A 24451-nucleotide genomic window follows, 5' to 3' on the forward strand; every position below is an offset into this window, starting at 1 on the left:
AGTCCTACTTATGGCCAAGTGTTTCTTTAATTTAGTGATGACTAAAAAAACAACCATACAATTGTCGTCTTGGCTAAGTTTCTATATAATCTAAAATGGTTCCTTTGTTGCGACCCTTATTGACACAGTACGGGTTGATCAGTGTAGAATGTTGACCTTACATTTGTATCAAAATAATCAAGCCCATCAACGCAATAACAAAAGAATGCAAAATATACGACACGTTTAAATTAGCGTCCCCCATGCTAAATGCCTCACAAATTTAAGATAACTCCTAGATTAATATAATTTAAAGTATGTCAATATTTTTACAAAATAATACGTGAACATTTCAGCAGTAGATGAAAATTTTGTTTGAAATTATTGAACATTTGAAAAATGCATTAACATCAAAAACAGCCATATTTGTTTTAACAAAATGCACGAACACTTTTAAATGCGTTGAATATTTTTAAATGATGCTCTTTGTATCTTTTAAAACACTTCCCATGTATAGAAAAAATGAACATTTACTATAAAAATGTTAATTTATGCATTAAAATGTCCATATAATACTTATGTTATTTTTAAAATAAAAAGGCATGAAAAATAGAAAGTAAAACAAAAATAAAAGGAAAACGGTAAACGGAAAAAATAAAAAGCATGAAAAAGGAAACAGTAAAAGAAGTAACCAGAAAGAAGAAACCGGGACAACGTTTTTTTCTTTTAGAATTACCGGGCCATTGTTGTAACGAAAGCGAAAACGATTTGAGCATAGCGGGCCGTGTTCTAGTCGGATACGAGGAAACGCTAGCGTTCCCGGGGACTCGTGGAGAGGATCAACACGGCCGCCCGTTAAATAAATATTAGAGATCTGCGCCCGTCTAGAAGAAAATTAAGGAAGATCTGCGAACTGTTACCATGGCGACAGCTCTTCGGTTTGTGGCGAGGAAGGTCTGCAGTCGCGCTCTTCAGCGGCCGCAGCAGCCGTGTTTTCCGGCTGCCGCTTCACCCGCCGTCAAGGAGGAACAGAGCATGTTGCTGCCAAGGATTAGCCATGGCGGGAGTTCACTTCGTCGGTTCAGCTCTTCAGAAACACCAAATTTTCTTAATAATAACAAGGTATTAACTCGTTCTTTCGCCTTATGCAATTTCCGTAATCAGATCTGTTAGTATTTTCTTTAACAGCGTAATTATGGATTTGGGCTATGCTCGGACTTCTGTTGTATCAGCGACGGAGGACCCAGTAGGGCGAGGTGATTTTTTGGCCACCGCGTAGCTAGGGCTGCTGGGCTGTAAGCGATCCATTTAGTGCTTACGCTTTGAGATGGAATAGCTGAATTGGCCGCAGTCACGCATGGTGGGCATTCGATTTTTTAAGCACCCGTTCCATTGCAACTCAACATCACTGTACTCCATTAGTGTACTCTGTACTCCATTATAAAAAATAATGTACATCGCATTATTGGCAAGATCCGAACAACTGCTAATGCAGCAGTCACATATACGATGGAAAAATTAGGCTGGCAGCTATACAAGTTAAACTTTTGTGCTCCCATCAAGAGCGATTTGCGTATTTTGGATTTGGCTGGGGGAGCTAGCAGAATTCAATTACCAGGGCAGTTGCCATCGATAGGAACTAGGAGTTAGGAGTGTTCTCTATCCTCAGTTCTGGGATTATTTGTAAACTATTTTTGCCATCTTCTATTACCTTTGTCCCATAATATAAGACCGTTTTTACACTAGCTATATAAAAACGCTCTATATTATGGGACGATGGAGTATAAAATAAATATACATTTTGGATGCTCTCAGGACAAAATAACAAAATAACATCAACAAGCTCGGACCCACTAAGCACGGTAAATCCAAGTCTGTGGATACACACAACTTTTTATGCTAGAGTTCGCTCCACCTCAAAAAAGAATCATCCTCCGCCACTGCGTTCTATCAATACTAAGAATGTAATTTTACTTTTAATAATTCCGTTTTATCAGAATTTTTGTTTGACTGTTACAAATCATGGCTTGTCTAAATTTCTTGTTATTGCCACAGAAGCACCTGCCTGGTGGCGCCAAATCTGGCGCAATCGTTGCAGAACCAACCGAGAGCCTAGCCAAGCGAGTAGAGGAGAAGAAACACGAGCTGCTCCATCTGCTTCGCCAGTTGGAAGGTGAATCTTCCATGGGGAGTGAGCAAAAGGAGCTACAACAATTGCTTCAGTGTTCTACTAACAAGTTCGTACTCTCGGTATTTAAAGTGTTTGTGGGAGGGATAGTGGTAGGCAAGGCAACCTCGTTGGCCATCGTTGCTATGTTGCCTCCGAATTAAAATAATTACTTGTTGCATATGTATCGGATCAAATAAGTCTGTTCATTAGTTCATGTTCTCTATGTAATCTATATAACCTTGTTGACAAAGTTTGTTATTTGATCTATGTATTATTTACTAAGGGTGTGTTTTGTATTAGGATTTATGATACGTGTTATTCTCTTTTTTGTTTTGTATATGATGCACGAGCACCTGCTGTTCACCGTGTGTTCCACAATATTTGTGGACAAGAACAGGACTAGGAGTTGTATTGAGATATTGAGATTGGTCTTTTTTGTTTTGTACTAGTGGCAGGGCGCGCCTCTTGAGGCCTGAGTTTGCGCACTAATCTAGCTGTTTCAGTTTTAACGTTTGTGTGCGCTCCACGTTTCAGTTTTAAAGTTTGTGTGTGCTCCACGCCAGTTGCTAAAAAATACATTTAATAGAGCAAGCTAGCAATACATGTACATGAAAGTGCTGGTTAACTGGTTTGATGATTGTTGAAAACTGCAGCAGCAGAGTGTTCACTCATAAAGCAGAGGAAGATCATAGGTCTATTAATAGAGAGGTGACAATCTTACAAGATGGATGACTGATTAAAGGCACTGACAACCGTTCCTAGTCAACACAGGCATATCGAATTCCATGCAAAAACACTAACAAGAGAGAAGAGCTGGTTACTACAGACTGAAATCAACAACCATGAACATCACAACAACGCAGATGCCAAAAAACTAATCTACAAATAAATCCGATCTATTTGGTACGACACAAGAATCCGCCGTGTATCTTCCTGAAGCCCTTGCGCATACGGTACTTATATTGCAGTGTTGATGTACATGTCCTTAAGGTCACCCTTGAGCTCTTGATTGTCTTTCTCCAAGTGAAATAAAACCTACAGAGATATTAAGCAGCACAAACATGTGAAATCTTGACAAAACAAAACGAAAGAGTAGTTTTAAATACAGAAACGAAACACATGAATGGCAAAAAGCCAGCGACGAGAGGGGCGCAAGATAGAAACTCACATGCGCGACGGTAGCCTCGAATTCGGAGGGCTCGATGCCCTTATCTTCTTCCTGGCAGTGTACATCTTGATCATTGTCGTTACAGGAGGTGAAATCAAACCCTTCTTTGCATCTTCAATCATATTGCAAATAGAAGTGCACGCAATCTGGTAAAGAAACTACATTTCTATTTAGTTTTCCTTGCAAAAATGTTCGTTCTTTGACATGCATAAAACCGGCAATTTTTATGCCAAAATTTCTTTTGCAAACGAAATGGTGATCCAATAGTAAATCGAGGACTTAATACCCACCCATCTACAACACCCTCTGGATCAGACCAAAGACGGTCACACACACCATCATGAGGCACCTTTCTGCTCGCATACATTATTCTGATCTATTGGGCGCACATGATAATAACATAATAGAAACCGAATGCATGAACTAAAAAATATAACACTGAAGAATAATTTACCTGATCCAGTGCCGTAATAGCAAGGGAAAGGCCTACATGGACATTGAAGATTTTGTTCTCGATAAGTGCAGACAAACTGAAAATAACAAATACACCAGTTCTTGTATATTAGGATTTTAATTCAAAGAAATAAAGTAGCAGCCTCATAGCATTACCACATGCAATATAAAAGCAACATAGAAATATTACCTTAAATAGTCGAATATTTCTCTGCAACATCTCCACACATTCACCGAGCCGTATTTACGAAGACACTCATCATAGACGCCATAACCTGCAGCAATGCATGAGTTCAAAGAATAAATGACAACTATCCTAACACTACTAAGAAATATCCAACTTGAGAAAGGTCCCTCACTTGTCTGATCTGCCTGCTCATGATTTCCTCGTATTAAAATACGATCTGGGTACCTAACCCTGGAGACAATTTGATCGTAATGGTTAGATTAAATGGCACATAATGTAACTTTAAGGAGAACAACTAAAAGTGTTTAACTACTTAAGCTGGATTACGAAATTTGAATGTTGGGAACCGGATTATTTTGCCTTTTATCTTCAAGATACGGTTATGAACAAAACTGATCAGGACAATCAGTTTTTCTAGTACAATGAAAACATGGCATTGAGTGTCATGTGACGCATCCCTCTATGGTCTGCAGAGGAGAAAACATTTGTAGACTTGAAAAGGCAAAGTATTATGTAAACATCAGCAAGAGAATGGGAAAATGGCAGTATTAGTCATTCATGTATGCAGATATGTCAAGATGTGTGCAGATTTTCATATACCTTATACGGTTATACCAGTCCATCATTGTGACAATATAGAGACATAAAACAAACCATGTGTGTGACCTGTGGCTGATATTACAATCAGGATGTAACTGATACATGCAATGTGCAATATATCAGGTATTCATCATATGGTTTCTCATAAATATCAGGAGATCTTGGGTTTCTTTCTTTCTTGAGTCACCAAAACAGAGTATTCTGAAAGATGTTTACAACAAAAGGTGTACATGAAGCAATGGGTAGACCAATGATATTAGCTAGATGTAATTAAATGTGGTGCTTAAAAAGAAACTGAAAGCCGCACACCGCAAAAAAGGAAAACTGAGGCCTAGAGCGATATTTTCTTTCATAAATATGCAAGGCTCGTCCCTATCTATCAATTGTTGTTTTCTGAATCCGCACCTATCAAGTGTCTCCACTGAATAAACAAATACCACAGGGCTCTCTGAACTATATTGTATTGTGCTAATCAACCAAGCAACTGGTATTAACAATGTAATGAACTATTTCCTTTTGGTAGGGTAAATATTATCCTTAGTACTATAAAGAAAGGAGGTAGATGGATGCACCACTTCTGTGTTCCTATGAATATGGTTCTGTCGTGTGGATCATGAGCAAGTTCTACATTTCTTACTACATCATTAGTTCAAACACAAGAGATGTGCACATTCAGCTAACAACACTTAGAGTAGTGGTGCACGCTTATGGTTGTTCAACACTTCTGGTGATGTACTACTTCTATTTCGTAAGATAAAATAAATGCAAGCATACATAGTAAAATAAATTTTTGAAATGAACCAGCCGATCACTGATGGCATTAACAGTTTGGTGTTCTTCTCAATTGAGTTTAACCCACCCCAATGATTAATACACATTACGATTTTATTAGTTCAATTTTAACAATTTAAATATATTAGTCTGTTATGCACTCGCAGTTGCACCTTGCAAAAGGAAAAAATCACCTATAATAGTACATGAAAGTTTAATAGTAAGCTATCTAGCTAAACAGTACCGGGACTTAGTACAGATTGGGATCATTATCTAAGTCAGTCCATTAGTCTAACTGGTACTGTTAAAATCACATCGAAACAATCTCCATTGACGGAGTAAGCTAAACTACAAAAAACAACAACGGAGCTTCGGTACACCAGCAACTTGTGTATTGAGGCGATCTTCGATCATGAGATTAATAAGATGGCATGGCCTTAAAACTTCTTCGATCATGAGATTAATAAGATGGCATGGCCTTAAAACTGATGGCAAACCGACAATAGAAGAATCTAATGATGCCGAATTATTTTACTGTCAGTAATTAACCGCTGCTTTAAATTGAGATCTCAACTTCAGATCTTACAATGATGAACTCTTGGCAAAAAGTCAATTACTTCCTAAAGGAAAAAGTATCACAAATGCAGAGACCAAAAAACTTGTATGACCTAAATTTCTGATTACAGATGTAGCATACATGTGACAACGAATCACCAATATATTTCTATCCGCATTTGCAATGTGTCCATGTGTAATCTTATATTTTTTTGTGCCCGGTACAGAAGGTCAGAATCCAAGCGACACCAAACAGTACGTCCAGAGCATCAAAAACCTAAATAAAAGGAATGGGGTTGGGGGCAAAGCAGTTACCTGAACTCCCAAGATATCTGCTATTAACCAAAGCTCTCACAGAAATGTGAGGAGACAATCAACACCAAAGATAGGTACCTGCAAAACAAATTAGGTGGTACACAAAGAATACTCAATCAGGTGAATCTGAAGCAAAGAAAAAGAAAAACTAAAAATCCAAGAATCGAAATACCCAACAAGGAGCCAAAATAGCCCAAGAAACAAAATTTGAAGATGCATTAGAGGCAAGAAGAAACCAAAAAAAAGAATAGGACCTGAGCACGGACAATCTACCATCCTTAAATCTTGGAGATGAACTCCAAATTTTAACCAGAGGCACTTTATCATCCTAAGTAACTTGCCACATCCATAGAAAATAGATAGCAAATCTATCCAAAGTAGGAAAGAAACCTCACTTTAAGTATGACATTACAACAAACATGTGATGGGCAAATAATATGTAGTGTCATCTCCAGCCTGCTTAATTCATCTTAGTAAACAGAGATGCCATCCTAGGATAAAGGAAAAAACCACTAACTAACCTAATAACATGCCTAACAATCTATAAATAGGGAGAGGGGAAAGGGGAATTACTGAAACATGGGGATGAACTGATCTCAGATAATATAAGCCAAGGGGTAATAAATAAAAATAAATATCGAGAATATGTGGGAGGAAGTGGTAGCTCTACCTGGGCATGATATGGAGGAGGAGGCAGTGCCATCAATGGATGCTCATCACGACAATCCTTGGTCAAGACACCACCAGCTGCACAACTCTGTGTTCCTGCAAGGGAGGAGCACGTACATAATAACTTATTCTCGTATCTATCTTTCCATAAACTGAGATGGAGAGAGAAAGAGGGAGAGATGAGACGAGGCAGTGCCGGCATCCCCGGAGACTCCCGGCCCCTTGCGCAACTCCCCGGCGGCCCTACAACACTGCAAAAGGCTTTCTCCCGGTGACGTGGCCAGATCGTGGAACTGGTGGAGGTGACGATGACGATGACGACCGAGGCGCTTCCAGCGGCTGTTGTCTGTGAGTACGCGGAGGTGTCGTGGAGGAAGAGGAGGCGACACACAGAGGACCAGCGTGCAGCGGCGACGACGGCGGCGAGGGAGCGGGGCTGTCGAGTTGAAGCGTCGGGTTGGAAAGCGGACCGCGTCGTTAGATGTCCATGCAATAATTTTTTCTCAATACAACAAATTTCGTCCACGATGCAACAATTTCGTTAGCGGTTGCAAAAAAAAAGTTGTAGCCAAAAAAATATCTACGTGGTCGTAGCAAAAAAACGAAGCTGATGATGCGTGGTAGCAAACCAAAAAAGGGTTGTAGCAAAACAATCCGGTGAACTCGGGTTGCAATTTTGACAAACGTGTATGCAATTTTTTAGTGAACGATTGCAGCAAAAAATGATGCCGGTTGTAACAAAAATTAACACGGTTGTAGCAAAAATCAAACGCCGGTTGTAGCAAAAAATTCAAAGAACTCGGATTGCAACCAAACATAGATGCAACTTTTTTAATGAACAAGTTGCAACAAAATAGAAAAGGCTTGTAACAAATTTAACCGCGTTTGTAGCAAATCTGTACTAAAAAAATGTTACATGTGTGAATCAGTGTATCTAATTTATACATGGTTGCAGCAAATCTGCAATAAACAATGTTGCATGGATGCTGCCAGGTGTGCGAGCCACGAGCGACCGGCCGAACGGTTTGGCCGACGCTCCGGCTGCAAGCATTTATCATAATTTTATCCGATGGAGGCGTTATCTCAGACGCATTTTATTCTGTCATTCGCCTTTTTTATTTACTTTGACACAGTAAATTGGGGATGTGGCATGGGCGAGCGGGCCGCCTCATATTCTCTCTTGGAGAGTGTAATGATGCACGAGCACCTGCTGTTCATCGCGTGTTTTGCAATATTTGCGGATAAGAATAGGACTAGGAGTTGTATTGAGATTGGTCTTGTTTTTTGTTTGAGGTAATAGCATCGAGGATACTATCACTTGCACCGAATGTGATAGCTTAGTCCTATAAGTTGCAATTTGATCCCTATCTAGTTTCAAAACTTGAAATGTGCATACCCACTCCACACTCAATAGAAGCTCCTCAACTGAACCGGGCGGGACCAGGCGGGTCAGCTCTAGTCATTTTGCACACATCCTCTGCGTTTAACCCTAATTAATTTAGTTACCCCCAGTCATGTTCTCTGTACGTCGACGATCGATCCAGTTGGTTAACGGTGAAACCATCCATACAAAGCAAGCAGGCAGGGAATATAAAAAAGTTGTATGAATGAATGGCTTCAATCGGCCGTTGAGAGACGTGGACGTACGGGACGCTGCTCGCCGGTCGCCGTCTGACGGGCCATAAGAAGGTCGACACGGCAGGCTACAGTGAAGAACAGATTGCGTTTGATCGATCCGGTCTAGCATCTTTCGCCCCATCTTTGCTGCGGCTAGTGTCTATTACCAGGAAGTAATCATCATCATTGTAGGAAAACATTACTGCGATCACTTTATAATCCCGTCGAAATAAAGCACTATCACTTTATATCAGGTTTCTTTGGGTCGGCTGCAAAGTAATATCAGTTGCGCAGCATTGCGTTCTTAACCGGCTTAGTTAGGTGGCTGGCATCGCATCGCTCAACAGGGAGGGCAGGTGGACAGTCCACCGTGATCCCTATGTGTGCCTTCTCTTCCTCTTCCATGAGGATTTCTGAAGCTTCCACGGGGAAATCAATGTCCAGTGACAACATAAAGCTCTTGTTGCCCACAATGACACTCTTGTCGCCGATTTTTGCCTTGACACCGTGTCCGGTGACTGAAATGAAATCCCTTGCTTCAGGCCAGATATGGGTTTCTTCCGAGTGGAATTTCTTGGCATGCTCCACTATCGCTTTCGCCAGGATGCTCACTGTTGACCTGAAAATCAATGGAACTTGAGCTACCAAGACACTACAAGAAGAATCTACTAAGAAGACAGCGCATACACATACGTAGCATGCAGTTAGAAAGCATACCTCTGCTCAGAGGCGGAGGAAGAAAAAAAATTAAGATGTGGCGAAGTCTTAAGGAACGAATTCTTTTAATGCAAATCGAAAGAGTCAATACACATTACAAATAAAAACCAAATACAATAAAAATGTAAACATGTTTAAATAAAAAACAACTTAAAACATACCGATAATGAAGCTTTCAATGATGTCTAGAAGACCCAGGTAATGTCAATGCCCTACCCTCATTCTAAAAATCTTACTTAATTTTATCAAGTTTAATACTTTTGAAGATCTCTCGCTCAATACTCTCTCTGTCACGGTTTAGAGGGCACGCTTGAAAAATCACTGGGATCAAGGTAGTCACCGATTGGTTGTGAGATGTAGCAGGTGTAGATGCTAATGCGCATAATCAACTGAGAAAATACTAGTACTAATGCTTGAGCAGCAAATTGGGATGAAACATACATGAGTAGTACCAGTACTAATTAATAAGAATAATTGCTTTCGCACCTTAAACCTTGTTTATTTTAAAAACTCACGCAAGTTTAACCGTGTCTTCTGAACCGTGACGGAGGAAATATAACAAACCATCAAGTCATTAAGTCATCCAGCGATGTGGTGGGCACAGGGCAGGTACGCACCAAGTATCCAGGTTGGCCTCTTTTGGTTGTGTTAATTGAGACATTGAGTCATTAGTTATTAGCACTACGAGTATTAAATTTTTTTGCTCCAAATCAAGGTATGGCAAGTGCCATACCTTACCCATCGGGGAGCTCCGCCAGTGCCTCTGCTGCTGCAACATAGTCATAGAATTCACGTAGGACCATGTTTTCAAAGAGCCCGGTATTGACAACAATAGGCTTCCCAATGGTTAGTGTTCGAATATGGCCATTACTAACTCATTGCGCGCGCAACTGCAATCGTTGTCGTCGCTGCTGCATGTGGATCAGGGCGATCCTGGCCCACATGGCCCACCAGAATATGTGGTTCTCATTTTTTTCTGCGCAATACGGATTCTATACAGTCAAATCGTATCTGACGAACAAAGCCTAGCTCGTACCTGTGCACGACCCTAGCTCGTACTCGCATACAGGAGGGAAGACCATACCCGTGACCCACACACCCCGGCAGGCTATTGGATTCAAAATTTGAATCCACCCACTCCGTCAGACGCAGCCGCATCGCAGGAGAACACCAACCAGGCTCCCCCATCCCCGCTTCAACCTCGCGCAGATCCGCAAAGTTCAGATTTGTTCACCATTGACCAATGAATCGTGGTGTCGAATCATTGACGGAGCTGCTGTTCAGGTTTCTCCCTTCATAAGCTGCTATTTTCTGTCATCATCTTCTCCCAAGTGCTTAAATCTTAGCCATTGCCATCTCCATGGCAGCTTCTGTTCCCAGCCAACACAGCCAGAGCCTGTTCAAGATTTAAGAGGGCCAGAGGAAAAGGACGAGGAGGGCGAGTGCATGCCCCCGAATTCGCAGGACTCGAACCAAGATGGAGAAGAATCAGAAGCTGGAGATTCAAGATCTCCACTCTCTGAGGAACCGGAGGTACAGGTTTTCCAAGAGCAAGATTTCACCAATGTACCCGATAACGACAACACCGACAACCCCAGTCACAGGGAGCACTTGGGAGAATCGCAAGGCACTCCCACTCCGTGGCCTCAAAGGTACATTCGCAACTTTTTCTCATCGTCGTGTATCACGTCATATTCAGTGAACAAGTCGTTTTGTTTTGTACAGAGCATGGTGGCTTCAGCTTGGCTTGTCATATAGGATTTAGTATCTGACATGTGCAGTATCTACTAGATGTATAATTGAAGTTGATGTGGTTAGTAGTATGGTATTTGTAACCTGTTACGCTGGCTTCCTATGTACAAACAATCTTTTTGGTATTTGTATAATTGAAGTTGATGTGGTTAGCAGTCACGGTTTGACATTCAGTGAGTTACCCGCAGCAGTATGGTATTCATTCAGTTATAAACATGAAGTTTATTTTGGTATTCATTCAGTTATAAACAGTGAATGATGAAGATATTAACATTCAATTTTGTTATTCATTCGGTTATAAAACCTGAAGGCCGGTTTTCTATGCATAAACATTCAGTTTGGTATTTGTAACCTGATTACTAGCATCATTTTTCTGTGTTTTTTGATTTGTAGTCGGAATACCGGCAACAGTTTACTTGCCCTGATTTTGGAATCGTTGACAAAGTTAGTGGATAATAAAAGGAAAATAATACAGTAGATGCCAACAGAGTTTTGAACGTCAAGTAGATACTACTGTCAACATGAATTGTTTTTTTGCAGCAGTCTCTTGCTAGAAGCGTAAACGTTCCGAACAAACTTGCATTTATTTGACTTGTTTTTGCAGTAAGTATTCGAAACAATTGATTATACTCTAGGAGATGTATACTTATATCACGTTTGCAAAGCAACAAAATCTGAACAGAAGTCAGAGTGTTTTGCACAGTCTGACAAATTATTTCATGTCTTTTATTTTCAATTGCGGCTAACATCTCCCCCACATTTAGGTTCCAACTTGGCAAGATACCCGATTGCCGTGCAACATTACCGGGTAGGAAAAGTGCTTTGGAGAAGGCCATGAGAAATTTCGCAGATAAGAAGTCGGGGTTCGTTGTGAAGCCAGAGATCAGCCAGGAGTTTGATTCTTTGGGCGAAGCATACGACTTCTACAATTTATACTCTTGGGAGACTAGTTTTGGCATCAAGTATGGGCAATCCATAAGAAACGTTCAAAAATGCAAGACCGTTCAGGACATAGTTCGTGGATGCGCGGTGAGTTGTATCACATAATGTGCCCACATTTGGACTTTCTGTTTTTTTTTCGTGAAAGCTCACACTTATTCTTGACTCACTGTGCCGACGAACATTGTTTTCAGGGGAAGCCACGTAGGGATAACTCACATTCAGTATGCTGCCAATGTCCTGCGCTTATGAGGTTGCATCGCACTGCTGACTATGGCTGGTTCATACATGATTTGAAGACTGAGCATAATCATGGTTTGGCACAACCCTATGGAGAAAAGTTGCACTGGGCATCTCACATGCACATTGATGCCCATGCAAAAGACATTGTCATGCACCTTAGGAACAACAACATATCATTAACCAAGACTTTTGGTGTGATTGCAAGCTTTTTTGGAGATATGGAAAACCTCCCCTTTAACAAAAGATCTTTGCGTTATCTATGCAAGAGGATGAATCAGCAATAGGGAGACGATGACATTAAGAAGACAATTCAGATTTTCTCTGATTTGAAAGAGAAGGATCCTTACTTTGTAGACAGCGTGCTCGTGGATGACGGTAGCAAAATCAGGGCAATTATGTGGACAAACGGTAAGAGTCGCCATCAGTACAAATTCTTTGGAGATGCAATAACGTTTGACACAACATACCGTACCAACCAGTACGACATGCCGTTCGGATTGTTTGTTGGTGTCAACAATCACTTCCAGAGCATCATCCTTGGAGGAGTTCTGCTTCGTGATGGAACAACTGAAACCTTCGAGTGGGTGTTCAGGGAATTTGCGGCATTGATGGGAGGGAAGGCTCCAAAAACAATACTCACAGGTAAATAAAATCATACTATGTTCTAGTGAAATAAATGCATTACTAGTTCTATCTGAATACAACTCGCCGAGAAGGCCCATTATTGTTCTTATGCAGACCAAGCTCGTGCAATGGAGCTGTCCATAGCTTCTCAGTGGCCTAATTCAACACACAGATGGTGTAAATGGCATGTACTATAGAAAGCAAGGGAAAACCTAGGACCTATTTACTCAAAGAACAGTGATTTCAGAGACGAGTTTCACAAACTTCTAGAGTACATGCTCACTGTAGATGAGTTTGAAGTAGCATGAGCTTGTTTGATTCAAAAATATCAACTTGAAGAACACCCATTTCTCACTCAAATATACGAAGTTAGAGAAAAATGGGCAAAGCCATATTTTGCAGGAGTGTTCTGCGCTAGGATGACGAGCACACAACGTTCGGAGAGCGCAAACCACATGCTCAAGACATATGTGAAGCCAGCATCATCCATGAACAATTTTGTGACGCAATATCAGAAATTAATGTTCGACCGCCAATCAGACGAAGACTTTCAAGAGAAGAAGACTCATGTGGTAAGTCATATATAAAGAATTTTTCAAAAAAATACTGCTAAGCAGAGACCGTTAGTACTATATCACGAAATTGCGGATTTGGAGTTGGTGGAGGTAAACTGATTATCAAGAGTTTGTTGTAGGGCGGCACAGTTCTTAACCTCGGAGTGCCGCTAGAATACCATGCGAGCAAGGTATACACCGCAGCTATGTATGAGATGTTTCAGCACGCAATTTACTTGTCAGGTTCATTTGTGTTACAAGAGGCTTGGCCGTCAGAGCTAGGAGTGGTGTACATGGTTAGCCACATATATGCAGAGAGGAGGCAAGCCTGGTCGAGGACACAATATCGTGTGTTGTTTGATAAAGAATCCAGAGGCTATTTATGTGAGTGTGGTCTTTACACTCACATGGGAATGATGTGTTGTCATGCTATCCGGGTACGTCTCAACTTTCATACTACCCTGATCTGTATTAGATTTAGAGTTTATTTGGCAAGTTGGAAGTTATAGTAGATGTGCTAAAGTTTAATACACTTACGCTCACAGCCATAACTGAGCTAGAATAAGTGTGTGTCTGACAATTCGCTTAATATACCCAATTATGTATACAACATGTTCTTTTGACCAAGGCGATATATTTCTTTATAACAGGTCATGATAAATCTTGGAGTTAAGGAGATTCCACAAGTACACATAATGAACAGATGGACGAAGAACGCTTGCGAGAACCTGCCTGAGCATCTGATGATATATAAAGCTGGCAATTGTGCACTGAAGGACGCAACTTATCAGCATTCCCACTTGTATAGTAAGGCACTTGAGATTGTAAAGATGGGGGATAAGAATACTGAAGCTTATGGAGCTGCAATGAAGCACTTGCTAGATGCAATAGATGTCCTGAAGGATACAAACCAGGAGAGTGATGGCCTCGGGTTACAAGATCAGACAGCGGCTGAACTAAGTGGGAGTGCCATGCCTGTCACACCAGTAAGAACAGGTTTGGCAAGCTCGATGAATGTTATATCAAGGAAGCGAGATCGAGGCAGGCCAACCAATGCAAGAGCAAAGCCTGTTTATGAAAATGTCAGCAAGCCAAGAACAAAGTTTTGCTCACTTTGTAGAGGTAAGGGACACAAGGCATCAAAATGCCCATCTTTTGGAGGTTCTTTGAAGAAGAAAAGGAAAGTTCCAAAGTGCACAAAGTGCGGACTGGAAGGGCACAAGCGGAATTGCTGCTCAGGCAAAATCTTCGGCGTATTCCAGTAATAAAACAGTAGAAGTGATCATGTTTGTTGAAATAGGACTTGACATCAAAGTCTTCAGGTGCTCGGCTTGTGCACTTGTTGTTAGGAATTTGTAACGATGTGATGCTTTGAACATTGGAATTTGATCATTTTGTACAATATCTGATCACCAAAATCAGTACCATTTTGTGATATTGTAATGAGCATCCTGATTCTGGCTTGTAAAGTGGGCTATGTAAAAAAGGATGAGATGCCTTAGCTATTGTACCAATGCTGAGTACAAAGTGGAACAAAAATTTACCCCTTTGAGGCTAATTTCTGATGCAACCGTCATGGGTTTCCCTATGATGATTACTATGATGCTTCGTCAAGTTATTGTATTCAAAAATAGCATTCAGAACTAACTCATTGCTATGATGCTTCGTCAAGTTATGGTATTCAGAAATGTAAATTCAAAACTAGCTCATTGCTATGAAATGATTCGTCAAGTTATTGTATTCAGAAATTGAAATTCGGAACTAACTCAGTGTACAGAACAGTTCAGGAGAATTAGACGTGTATATAAGATGCAACCATCATTTTTAAGGTAGGCAGGCATCATGAAACAAACACAAGCGAGCATAGAAGTACATCTGTTACCCACATCAGGAGCAGTGAAATACGAATACTACCCTAACAAGCTGAAATGCTACCTAGTAAGCAACAACTTTGCTGGCTAGAAACAAGAGGCAAAGCAGAACGACCACACGCAGGAACATGGTCCACAGTGCTCGTGTATTTGCCTTTAGCAAGGCTTCTGTTCTCGCCAACTTCGCTTCCAGAGCATTGTTTTCTTGCTTCATGTTGCCAAGTGCATCCTGCAAAGACAGATTATAGATCCTTCGTTCTTCGATCCCCAGCTCCAAATCTAAATTGTTTCCCCTGAGCTGAGTGTTCTCCCTCCGAAGGTTGTTCACCGTGTCACGCAAATCGACCAGAAGTTAGCGAAGGAAGGGCGTAGTAGGGTCATCAAACCAACTGAAGTACTTGCAGCCACCGACCTGGAAAATAGAAGTTGCAAAGCTGATGAGGGAAGAAAGATCCATTGGAAACAAGGGGGAACAAAGAACAAGGTGAATGCTTACCCGAGATTTGTCGCAGGTTAGATATTGGCGACCTGGATTTGCATTGCTCCAAGCAATCCATCTCGTAGGTTTATTACTGCACGAACATTGCTCAGATGCCACATAGTCAAACTTGTGCTCACGATACGGAATAGGAGAAGGGTTCAGGTGGTAGCCATGTTGCTCAGCATATGAGGATGAGCGAGGTCCTGCGGACGACGAAGACGATGCCATCTGTGCAACCAATCCACCGCGACGCAGGCTCCAGGGGAAATGTGGAGACTGCAGATAGGGTTTGTGTTTGTTGGGAGGAGGGGATTTTTTTGGCCTGTTCGTGTGGGGCAGTGGGAGGGATTGGTTCGGTAGGGTCTGCCGGTAGGCAGGGGTTTGCTCGTCACTGGACTTTGTAGTTTTCTAGATTCTTAGTTCTGCTGGTCATTTGATTAGTGTTGGGCATAAAGAGTTGTACAGATAGGATTCCTAAAAAAAATCATGTTCAGTATACGGTTGGGCATTTATATTTATAGAAACCCCCTACAAGCATACAAACTAATTAATAATAGTATGGTCCAAAAACATTAAAATGAATCTACATGGTTATTCGATGTGCCCTGATGTGAATGTCGAAATTCTACAATGAATATAAATGATATGTTGGGCCATTTTTCTCTTTTTGCACACACGAATAAAGCTGAAAAAAGTTTGTATTAGAGAAGAGTGACACAACACGCCAAAGCAAAACCAGAAAAAACCATATAAACTTGCCATTTTTCTGGAAAACAATATTATCTTTATAGTTCCAACATGTGTGACTAAGATCATTTCAGGTATTAGAATCATTTAGCATTTCTAATTTTTCGCTCACATGATTAACGATTTTATCTTTTTGTATGATGTCTTTAGAATGTCTCCCAACGGTTTGATAGACACGCATTACCTTTGTTAGACATGCGTCTGTCTCAAGTTGTGGTGGTGGTGGTTGTCGTGTTGGTGGTGGTGTTGGTGTTGTTGCTGTTTGTTGTGGTGGTGGTGGCGGTGGCGGTGGTGGTATTTGTTGGTGTCGGTGTTGATGTTGCTGATGTGGAGTACTCAGAGCACATGGCTTGTTTGAGATCGGATAGGGGTGGCACTTTGACACAACACTCCCGGGTCAATATCACCATGATGTGAGGAGCTTTAGTACGCGCGTGAGAAAAATACGACACACACATGGGTTTTTGTATGAATCGCCCATGGTTCTATCGTAGAGCGATACAAAGGACTTTTACAAAACACAGGTGTGAATCTATCGAACCATTTTTTTTATTGTGTTGCTTGTTGTTCATATTGGTGCCATTGTTGTTGTTGGGGGTCTCAATTGTGTCTATATATTGGTCTCAATGGCGCGGTATGAAGGACTTTTTTTCTAAACAATAGTGAGTTATATGGTCGCATGCCCCGTTGTTAACTGATGGGGTTGGTACTTGATGACACACATGTATAGGGGATAAATCGTAGTCCTTTCGATAAGTAAGAGTGTAGAACCCAACGAGGAGCAGAAGCCTCTGATAAACGGATTTCAGCAAGGTAATAACTGCAAGCACTGAAAGTAGCGGTAACAAGTGATTGTTTAGCGAGGTGAAACGTAGCAAGCATAGAGTAACAAGTGATATGTGTGTGTACTATTGGGCCTCTATTGTACAGTTCAGAAGGACTTTATCACACGAGGTGTTGTTTTTTCACTGGCGTACCGTGACTCTAGTATCTGAGTGCAGTGTGCTCTATTTGTTGTTCTTAGTTGTGGGGGTGTAGTTGGTTTCGGTGTTGATGTTGTTATAGTGGAGTACTTTGATCACATCTGTGCCATTGTTGTTGTTGTGGTTCTCAATGGCGCGATATGAAGGACTTTGCCTAAACAACAGCGAGTTATATGTTCGCATGCCCCGTTGTTAACTAATAGGGGTTGGTACTCTGTCCATGTACTATTGGGCCTCTATTGTACAGTTCAGAAGGACTTTTATCACACGAGGTGTTTGATTTTACATTGGCGTACCATGGCTCTAGTATCTAGGTGTCGTGTGCTTTTTTTGTTGTTCTTAGTTGTTGGGGTGGAGGTGGTGGTGGTGGTGTTGGTGTTGTTGTTGTTTGTTGTGGTAGTCGTGGCGGTATTGTTGGTCTCGGTGTTGATGTTGTTGTAGTGGAGTACTTTGATCACATGGTTTGTTTGACATCGGATAGGGGAGGCATTTTGACACAACACTCCCGGGTCCACATCACCACGATGAGAGGGGCTTTAGTACGCGGGTGATATAAACCGGCACGGTTATCTCGCACAGTGACACAAAGGACTTTTACCAAACACAGTGGGGCCTCTATCGTGCAAGGATGGTTTTTGGTGAGTTGCTTGATGTTCATATTGGTGTCATTGTTGTTGATGTGGGTCTCAATTGTGTCTATGCACGGGTCTCAATGGTCTGATACCAAGGACTTTTAGTAAACAATAGTGAGTTATATGGTCACATGCACCGTTGTTAACTGATATGGTTGGTACTCTGTCTATGTAATATTGGGCCTCTATGCTATATTTGTTGTTCTTAGTTGTGGGGGTGGTGGTGGTGGTGTTGGTTGTGGTGTCGGTGTTGTTGTTGTTTGTTGTGGTGGTCGTGGCGGTGATCACGATGTGAGGGGCTTTAGTACGCGCATGATCAAAATACGACACACACAGGGTTATTTGTATAAACCGCCCACGGGTCTCTCGTAGAGCGATACAAAGGACTTATACCAAACACAGGTGTGCCTCTATCGATCCGTGTTCTGTTGTTGTGTTGTTTTTTGTTCTTATTGGTGCCATTGTTGTTGTTGTGGGTATCAATTGTGTCTATATATTGGTCTCAATGGCGCGATATGAAGGACTTTTTCTAAACAACAGTGAGTTATATGGTCGCATACACCGTTGTTAACTATTAGGGTTGGTACTCTGTCGGTGTACTACTGGGCCTCTTTTGTAACATTCAGATGGACTTTATCACACGAGGTGTTGTTTCTACAATGGCATACCGTGACTATGGTATCTAAGTGATGTGTGCTATATTTGTTGTTCTTAGTTGTGGGGGTGTTGTTGGTCTCGGTGATGAAGTTGTTGTAGCGGAGTACTTTGATTGTGGTTCTCAATGGCTCGATATGAAGGACTTTGTCTAAACAATAGTGAGTTATATCGTCGCATGCCCCGTTGTTAACTGATAGGGTTGTTACTCTGTCCATGTACCATTGGGCCTCTACCGCACAGTCCAGAAGAACTTCATCTCACGAGGGGGTGTTTTTACATTGGCGTACTGTGGCTCTAGTATCTAAGTGTCGTGTGCTATATTTGTTGTTCTTAGTTGTGGGGGTGGTGGTGGTGGTGGTGGTGTTGGTGTTGTTGTTGTTTGTTGTGGTGGTCGTGGCGGTATTGTTGGTCTCGGTGTTGATGTTGTTGTAGTGAAGTACTTTGATCACATGGCTTGTTTGGCATCGGATAGGGGAGGCACTTTGACACAACACTCCCGGGTCCACATCACCACGGTGTGGGGGGCTTTAGTACGCGTGTGATATAAACCGTACAAGGGCATCTCGTAGAGCGATACAAAGGACTTTTACCTAACACAGTTGGGCCTCTATCATGCAAGGTTGTTTTTTGGTTAGTTGCTTGTTGTTCATATTGGTGCCATTGTTGTTGACGTGGGTCTAAATTGTGTCTATGCACGGGTCTCAATGGTCCACATCAACTCGATGTGAGGGGCTTTAGTACGCATCAATTGTTGTTGTGTTGCTTTTGTTCATATTTGCGCCATAGTTGTCGTTGTGGGTCTCAATGGTGCGACATGAAGGACTTTTTCTAAACAATAGTGAGTTATATGGTTGCATGCCCCGTTGTTAACTGTTAGGGTTGGTACTCTGTGTGTGTACCATTGGACCTCTATCGTACAGTTCAGAAGGACTTTATGACACGAGGTGTTGTTTTCTCGCTAGCGTACCGTGACTCTAGTATCTAAGTGTCGTGTGCTATTTTTGTTGTTCTTAGTTGTGGGGGTGTTGTTGGTTTCGGTGTTGATGTTGTTGTAGTGGAGTACTTTGATCACATCTATGCCATTGTTGTTGTTGTGGGTCTCAATGGCGCGATATGAAGGACTTTCTCTGAACAATAGCGAGTTATATGTTCGCATGCCCCGTTGTTAACTAATGGGTGTTGGTACTCTGTCCATGTACTATTGGGCCTTTATTGTACAGTTCGCTCTAGGTGTCGTGTGCTATATTTTTTGTTCTTAGTTGTTGGGGTGGTGGTGGTGGTGGTGTTGTTGTTGTTGTTTGTTGTGGTGGTCGTGGCGGTATTGTTGGTCTCGGTGTTGATGTTGTTGTAGTGGAGTACTTTGATCACATGGCCTGTTTGACATCGGATAGGGGAGTCACTTTGACACAACACTCCCGGGGTCCACATCACCACGATGTGAGGGGCTTTTAGTACGCGTGTGATATAAACCGGCACGGGTCTCTCGTACAGTCATACAAAGGACTTTTACCAAATATAGTGGGGCCTCTATCGTGCAAGGATGGTTTTTGGTGAGTTGCTTGTTGTTCATATTGGTGTCATTGTTGTTGATGTAGGTCTCAATTGTGTCTATGCACGGGTCTCAATGGTCCGATATCAAGGACTTTTAGTAAACAATAGTGAGTTATATGGTCGCATGCACCGTTGTTAACTGATATGGTTGGTACTCTGTCTATGTACTACTGGGCCTCTATCGTAACGTTCATAAAAAACGTCATCACACGAGTTGTTTTTTTAACATTATCGTACCGTGACTCTAGCATCCAACCGTCGTGTGCTATATGTGTTGTTCTTAGTTGTAGGGGTGGTGGTGGTGGTGTTGGTGGTGTTGTTGTTTGTTGTGGTGGTCATGGCGGTGGTGGTGGCGGTATTGTTGGTCTCGGTGTTGATGTTGTTGTAGTGGAGTACTTTGATCACATGGCTTGTTTGACATCGGACAGTGGAGGCACTTTGACACAACACTACCGGGTCCACATCACCGCGATGTGAGGGGCTTTAGTACACGTGTGATATAAACCGTACACGGGCATCTCGTAGAGCGTTACAATGGACTTTTACCAAACACTGTGGGGCCTCTATCATGCAAGGGTGTTTTCTGGTGAGTTGCTTGTTGTTCATATTGGTGCCATTGTTGTTGCGTGGGACTCAATTGTGTCTATGCACGGGTCTCAATGGTCCACATCAACTCGATGTGAGGGGCTTTAGTACGCGTGTGAGCAAAATAAGACACACACATAGGTTTTTGTACAAACCGCCCACGGGTCTCTCGTAGAGCGATACAAAGGACTTTTACCAAACACAGATGTGCCTCTATTGATACATTTTTTGTTGTTGTGTTGCTTTTGTTCATATTTGCGCCATCGTTGTCGTTGTGGGTCTCAATGGCGCGACATGAAGGACTTTTTCTAAACAATAGTGAGTTATATGGTCGCATGCCCCGTTGTTAACTATTAGGGTTGGTACTATGTGTGTGTACTATTGGAACTCTATTTGTACAGTTCAGAAGTACTTTATGTACGTAGTATCTAGGTGTCGTATGCTATATTTGTTGTTCTTAGTTGTTGGGGTGGTGGTGGTGGTGGTGGTGGTGGTGTTGGTGTTGTTTGTTGTGGTGGTCATGGCGGTATTGTGGGTCTCAATGGCGCCACATGAAGGACTTTTTCTAAACAATAGTGAGTTATATGGTCGCATGCCCCGTTGTTAACTGTTAGGGTTGGTACTCTGTGTGTGCACTATTGGTCCTCCATTGTACAGTTCGGAAGGACTTTATCACATGAGGTGTTGTTTTTACATTGGCGTACTGTGGCTCTAGTATCTAGGTGTCGTGTACTATATTTGTTGTTCTTAGTTGTTGGGGTGGTGGTCTTGGTGGTGTTGGTGTTGTTTGTTGTGGTGGTCATGGCGGTATTGTTGGTCTCGATGTTGATGTTGTTGTAGTGGAGTACTTTGATCACATGGCTTGTTTGACATCGGATAGGGGAGGCACTTAGACACAACACTCCCAAGGTCCACATCACCACAATGCGAGGGGCTTTAGTACGCGTGTGATATAAACCGGCACGGGTCTCTCGTATAGGGATACAAAGGACTTTTACCAAACACAGTGAGGCCGCTATCATGCAAGGGTGTTTTTTTAACATTATCGTACTGTGACTCTAGCATATAAGCGTCGTGTGCTATATGTGTTGTCCTTAGTTGTGGGGGTGGTGGTGTTGTTTGTTGTGGTGGTGGTGGCGGTGGTGGTGGCGGTATTGTTTGTCTCGGTGTTGATTTGTTGTAGCGGAGTACTTTGATCACATGGCTTGTCTGAGGCACTTTGACACAACACTCCCGGGTCCACATCACCACGGTGTGGGGGGCTTTTACTACGCGTGTGATTTAAACCGTACACGGGCATCTCGTAGAGCGATACAAAGGACTTTTACCAAACACAGTTGGGCCTCTATCATGCAGGGGTGTTTTTTGGTTAGTTGCTTGTTGTTCATATTGGTGCCATTGTTGTTGCCGTGGGTCTCAATTGTGTCTATGCACGGGTCTCAATGGTCCACATCAACTCGATGTGAGGGGCTTTAGTACGCATCAATTGTTGTTGTGTTGCTTTTGTTCATATTTGCGCCATCGTTGTCGTTGTGGGTCTCAATGGCGCGACATGAAGGACTTTTTCTAAACAATAGTGAGCTATATGGTTGCATGCCCCGTTGTTAACTGTTAGGGTTCGTACTCTGTGTGTGTACTATTGGACCTCTATCGTACAGTTCAGAGGTACTTTATGACACTAGGTGTTGTTTTTTCGCTGGCGTACCCTGACTCTAGTATCTAAGTGTCGTGTGCTATATTTGTTGTTCTTAGTTGTGGGGGTGTTGTTAACTAATGGGTGTTGGTACTCTGTCCATGTACTATTGGGCCTCTATTGTACAGTTCGTAAGGACTTTATCACACGAGGTGTAGTTTTTACAATGGCGTACCGTTGCTCTAGTATCTAGGTGTCGTGTGCTATATTTTTTGTTCTTAGTTGTTGGGGTGGTGGTGGTGGTGGTGGTGGTGTTGGTGTTGGTGTTGTTTGTTGTGGTGGTCGTGGCGGTATTGTTGGTCTCGGTGTTGATGTTGTTGTAGTGGAGTACTTTGATCACATGGCCTGTTTGACATCGGATAGGGGAGTCACTTTGACACAACACTCCCGGGGTCCACATCACCACGATGTGAGGGGCTTTTAGTACGCGTGTGATATAAACCGGCACGGGTCTCTCGTACAGTCATACAAAGGACTTTTACCAAATATAGTGGGGCCTCTATCGTGCAAGGATGGTTTTTGGTGAGTTGCTTGTTGTTCATATTGGTGTCATTGTTGTTGATGTAGGTCTCAATTGTGTCTATGCACGGGTCTCAATGGTCCGATATCAAGGACTTTTAGTAAACAATAGTGAGTTATATGGTCGCATGCACCGTTGTTAACTGATATGGTTGGTACTCTGTCTATGTACTACTGGGCCTCTATCGTAACGTTCATAAAAAACGTCATCACACGAGTTGTTTTTTTAACATTATCGTACCGTGACTCTAGCATCCAACCGTCGTGTGCTATATGTGTTGTTCTTAGTTGTAGGGGTGGTGGTGGTGGTGTTGGTGGTGTTGTTGTTTGTTGTGGTGGTCATGGCGGTGGTGGTGGCGGTATTGTTGGTCTCGGTGTTGATGTTGTTGTAGTGGAGTACTTTGATCACATGGCTTGTTTGACATCGGACAGTGGAGGCACTTTGACACAACACTACCGGGTCCACATCACCGCGATGTGAGGGGCTTTAGTACACGTGTGATATAAACCGTACACGGGCATCTCGTAGAGCGTTACAATGGACTTTTACCAAACACTGTGGGGCCTCTATCATGCAAGGGTGTTTTCTGGTGAGTTGCTTGTTGTTCATATTGGTGCCATTGTTGTTGCGTGGGACTCAATTGTGTCTATGCACGGGTCTCAATGGTCCACATCAATTCGATGTGAGGGGCTTTAGTACGCGTGTGAGCAAAATAAGACACACACATAGGTTTTTGTACAAACCGCCCACGGGTCTCTCGTAGAGCGATACAAAGGACTTTTACCAAACACAGATGTGCCTCTATTGATACATTTTTTTTGTTGTGTTGCTTTTGTTCATATTTGCGCCATCGTTGTCGTTGTGGGTCTCAATGGCGCGACATGAAGGACTTTTTTCTAAACAATAGTGAGTTATATTGTCGCATGCCCCGTTGTTAACTATTAGGGTTGGTACTATGTGTGTGTACTATTGGAACTCTATTTGTACAGTTCAGAAGTACTTTATGTACGTAGTATCTAGGTGTCGTATGCTATATTTGTTGTTCTTAGTTGTTGGGGTGGTGGTGGTGGTGGTGGTGGTGGTGTTGGTGTTGTTTGTTGTGGTGGTCATGGCGGTATTGTGGGTCTCAATGGCGCGACATGAAGGACTTTTTCTAAACAATAGTGAGTTATATGGTCGCATGCCCCATTGTTAACTGTTAGGGTTGGTACTCTGTGTGTGCACTATTGGTCCTCCATTGTACAGTTCGGAAGGACTTTATCACATGAGGTGTTGTTTTTACATTGGCGTACTGTGGCTCTAGTATCTAGGTGTCGTGTACTATATTTGTTGTTCTTAGTTGTTGGGGTGGTGGTCTTGGTGGTGTTGGTGTTGTTTGTTGTGGTGGTCATGGCGGTATTGTTGGTCTCGATGTTGAT

General features: G+C 42.2%; 1 protein-coding gene, 1 long non-coding RNA gene and 1 pseudogene across 7 annotated transcripts; 1 reads left to right on the top strand and 2 right to left on the bottom strand.

Annotated features, from left to right (window-relative positions):
* The first annotated feature begins 799 nt into the window (after positions 1-799).
* LOC123439665 lies at positions 800-2431 on the top strand. Its single transcript, XM_045116355.1, has 2 exons — positions 800-1101; positions 2035-2431. The coding sequence occupies exons 1-2, from the start codon at positions 901-903 to the stop codon at positions 2308-2310; spliced, it is 477 nt and encodes a 158-aa protein (XP_044972290.1). The 5' UTR covers positions 800-900; the 3' UTR covers positions 2311-2431.
* A 389-nt stretch (positions 2432-2820) lies between these two features.
* Positions 2821-7271, bottom strand: LOC123439666. Of its 6 annotated transcripts, none has more exons than XR_006630131.1 (8): positions 6869-7271; positions 6199-6276; positions 4558-4758; positions 4130-4424; positions 3961-4045; positions 3772-3847; positions 3318-3463; positions 2821-3184 (listed from the first exon to the last, which is right to left on the bottom strand). It is a non-coding gene; the product is annotated as an uncharacterized LOC123439666 (long non-coding RNA). The 6 variants fall into 6 exon arrangements; XR_006630134.1 differs by adding an exon at positions 3608-3670 and having other exon boundaries at positions 4130-4758; XR_006630135.1 differs by adding an exon at positions 3608-3670 and having other exon boundaries at positions 3318-3475; positions 4130-4758.
* A 1495-nt stretch (positions 7272-8766) lies between these two features.
* Positions 8767-24451, bottom strand: part of LOC123441563 — a 34956-nt pseudogene continuing 19271 nt past the window's right edge.

The sequence above is a fragment of the Hordeum vulgare genome, chromosome 3H (assembly GCF_904849725.1).
Source record: "Hordeum vulgare subsp. vulgare chromosome 3H, MorexV3_pseudomolecules_assembly, whole genome shotgun sequence".
Taxonomy (NCBI): Eukaryota; Viridiplantae; Streptophyta; class Magnoliopsida; order Poales; family Poaceae; genus Hordeum; species Hordeum vulgare.